Source organism: Chinchilla lanigera, unplaced genomic scaffold (genome assembly GCF_000276665.1).
Source record: "Chinchilla lanigera isolate Chin_1 unplaced genomic scaffold, ChiLan1.0 scaffold00123, whole genome shotgun sequence".
NCBI classification, from domain to species: domain Eukaryota; kingdom Metazoa; phylum Chordata; class Mammalia; order Rodentia; family Chinchillidae; genus Chinchilla; species Chinchilla lanigera.
The window spans coordinates 3,594,431-3,597,023 of NW_004955524.1; the positions used below are offsets into that span (position 1 = coordinate 3,594,431).

Consider the following 2,593-nt stretch of genomic DNA (forward strand, 5'->3'; position numbering starts at 1 on the left):
TAGCTTTGGGAGTATGGCCATTTTCACAATGTTGGTTCTTCCTATCCATGAGCAAGGAATGTTTTTCCATTTATTGAAATCTTCTTTGATCTCTTTTGCCAACGTTTGTTTTAATTTTGTAACAAAATTAGCATGGTTATAAAAAATTTGTTTTGCCATATATTGAGACTGGCTATGTAATCTAACATGTAATTAACTTCAGTAGATGTTCTTTATCCAGATTGGGGATAAGGTATGTTCATGTATATGTTCAGTGTTCACATAGAGCACACTGTACCTACAACATCGATTACTTCTTGAAGTGATTACTTCTGACTTGAAAAATGTACTCCTCAGCAAAATGCAGTTGATAGAGGAGATTAAAATGGAAAGCATAAGGTGATGGTAATTAAGAACGTTACATATCAAACCTTGTTTGCTGAAGTTAAAACTATATTTAAACACGACTGTGTATGTTGTACTTGCTGTTAGTATGCATATTTAAATGAAAAAATAGCTAAAGTTCTATTTTTAAAGTATCACAGACTAGAAAAGGAGGATCATAGTGAACTCATAGAAAATGAAAGCTAGGAAATAATAGGACCTCAATTCTGAAGAAAACCACTATTGTGAAATGATTTGTGATTAAAAACTATAAAGTTCTATATAAAGGGAGGGGTTACTCTACCAGATAGTAAATCCTATTGGCTGTATTTCTTTTTCTGGAACTTAGCTAATTATGCAGGCCTGTCAATTGGTCACTGACTGAATAAACGCCGAGGCCATCATTTACAGAACTTGTGTTTAGATAGGGAGGTCTTTTTAAAGTACTTTGTGATGACAGAAATATGCTCTTGTGAATAGGGAAGATTAATGAGTAGCATAAACACTATTTTCATTACACCATAAAGAAGATGGGCAGTATTACTTGGGACTCATTTCCCAGGTAACTTGGCTTTACCTGTGCCTTGAAAAATTAAGAAAAAAATTGGCTTAACAAGTCCAATGACCTTCTTCAGGTGAGGATTAAGAATAACAAAGGAATACTTAACACAGCTATAATAATTTGCATTTCTACTAGATATGGAACACTGTGTGATGTGTCCAGTTCATCAGTATGCCAGCATTGAGAGAAATTGCTGCCTTCAAAAAACTGTGACTTTTCTGGCTTATGAAGACCCTCTGGGGAAGGCTTTGGCTAGCACCGCCCTGAGTCTCACTGTTGTCACAGCTGCTGTTCTTGGTCTTTTTGTGAAGCACCGAGACACTCCCATCGTTAAGGCCAACAACCGGACTCTCAGTTACACCCTGCTCATCTCCCTCACCTGCTGCTTCCTCTGCTCCTTGCTCTTCATTGGCCGGCCCAGCACAGCCACCTGCATCCTGCAGCAGACCACATTTGGAGTTGTGTTCACTGTGGCTGTTTCCACTGTCTTGGCCAAAACCATTACTGTGGTGCTGGCCTTTAAGGTCACTGCTCCAGGCAGAAGGATGAGGCAGTTACTGATATCAGGGGCTCCTAACTCCATCATCCCCATCTGCTCCCTGATCCAACTCACTCTCTGTGGAGTCTGGATGGGGACAAATCCACCCTACATTGACACAGACGCTCACTCTGAACATGGCCACATCATCATCGTGTGCAACAAGGGCTCCCTCACTGCCTTCTACTGTGTCCTGGGATACCTGGGCTCCCTGGCACTGCTGAGCTTCACCGTGGCTTTCCTGGCCAGGAACCTGCCCGACACGTTCAATGAAGCCAAGTTCCTGACGTTCAGCATGCTGGTGTTCTGCAGTGTGTGGATCACCTTCCTCCCCGTGTACCACAGCACCAAGGGGAAGGTCATGGTGGCCATGGAGGTCTTCTCTATCTTGGCCTCCAGTGCTGGGCTTCTGGGCTGCATCTTTGTCCCCAAATGCTACATTATTTTGTTAAAACCAGAGAGAAATTCCCTGCATAGGTTTAGAGATGAAGCACATTCTGGACGAAAGAAGCCTTCTTAAACTCTAAAAATATGTATTTCTCCTGAAGTAGATAGAGGATCTGAGGCAATTCCACACCATTTTGCAGTCAGATATTACAATATGGTATTTATTTCAATGACAAGTGATTCTTCTTCCTCTAGTAGTCTGTGTCATAATTCCACTTTTATCTTGAATTTTATTCTGAATTATTTATTTCATTAAATCTCTAATCCACATTATTTTGCCAAATTTGGATATTATTAACTTTTTTCTTGTCATCCTCTGCAATTTCTCAATTATTTTTATAAATTAACATAGTTTCATCAATAGATCAATAATGCTGAATGTCCTAAGGATTTTTCCTACTTTTCTTGTTTCGGATGTATCATTCTTTTAATATGCTTACAATAGTACGTTTGGATAGCTCTGAATCATTGTTTGGACTTTTAGTCCTATCCTGGTTCAGAAGCAGTTTCTTTCACGTCTCCTTAGGAAGCAGAACAGTGCTGATTGACCAGGGAAAGTGCAGATGTGAGGTTGAAGCGTCAGGGTGGATTATCTCCAGGGGAAACTCTTGGTGGCCTCCTCTGTGTGGAAGTGTGTGACATGACTTCCTAATGTGTAGTCCACCACATGAATATAGGCATCC

General features: G+C 40.4%; 1 protein-coding gene across 1 annotated transcript in view; it reads left to right on the forward strand.

Moving 5' to 3' along the window:
- The window catches only part of LOC102013444 (vomeronasal type-2 receptor 116-like), a 28,677-nt gene extending 26,694 nt beyond the window's left edge, over positions 1–1,983 (forward strand). The window contains exon 6 of the mRNA XM_005409711.1: positions 1,061–1,983. Coding sequence (XP_005409768.1) covers positions 1,061–1,983 — 923 coding nt within the window. The remainder of the gene's footprint in view (positions 1–1,060) is intronic.
- The last annotated feature ends 610 nt before the right edge of the window (positions 1,984–2,593 follow it).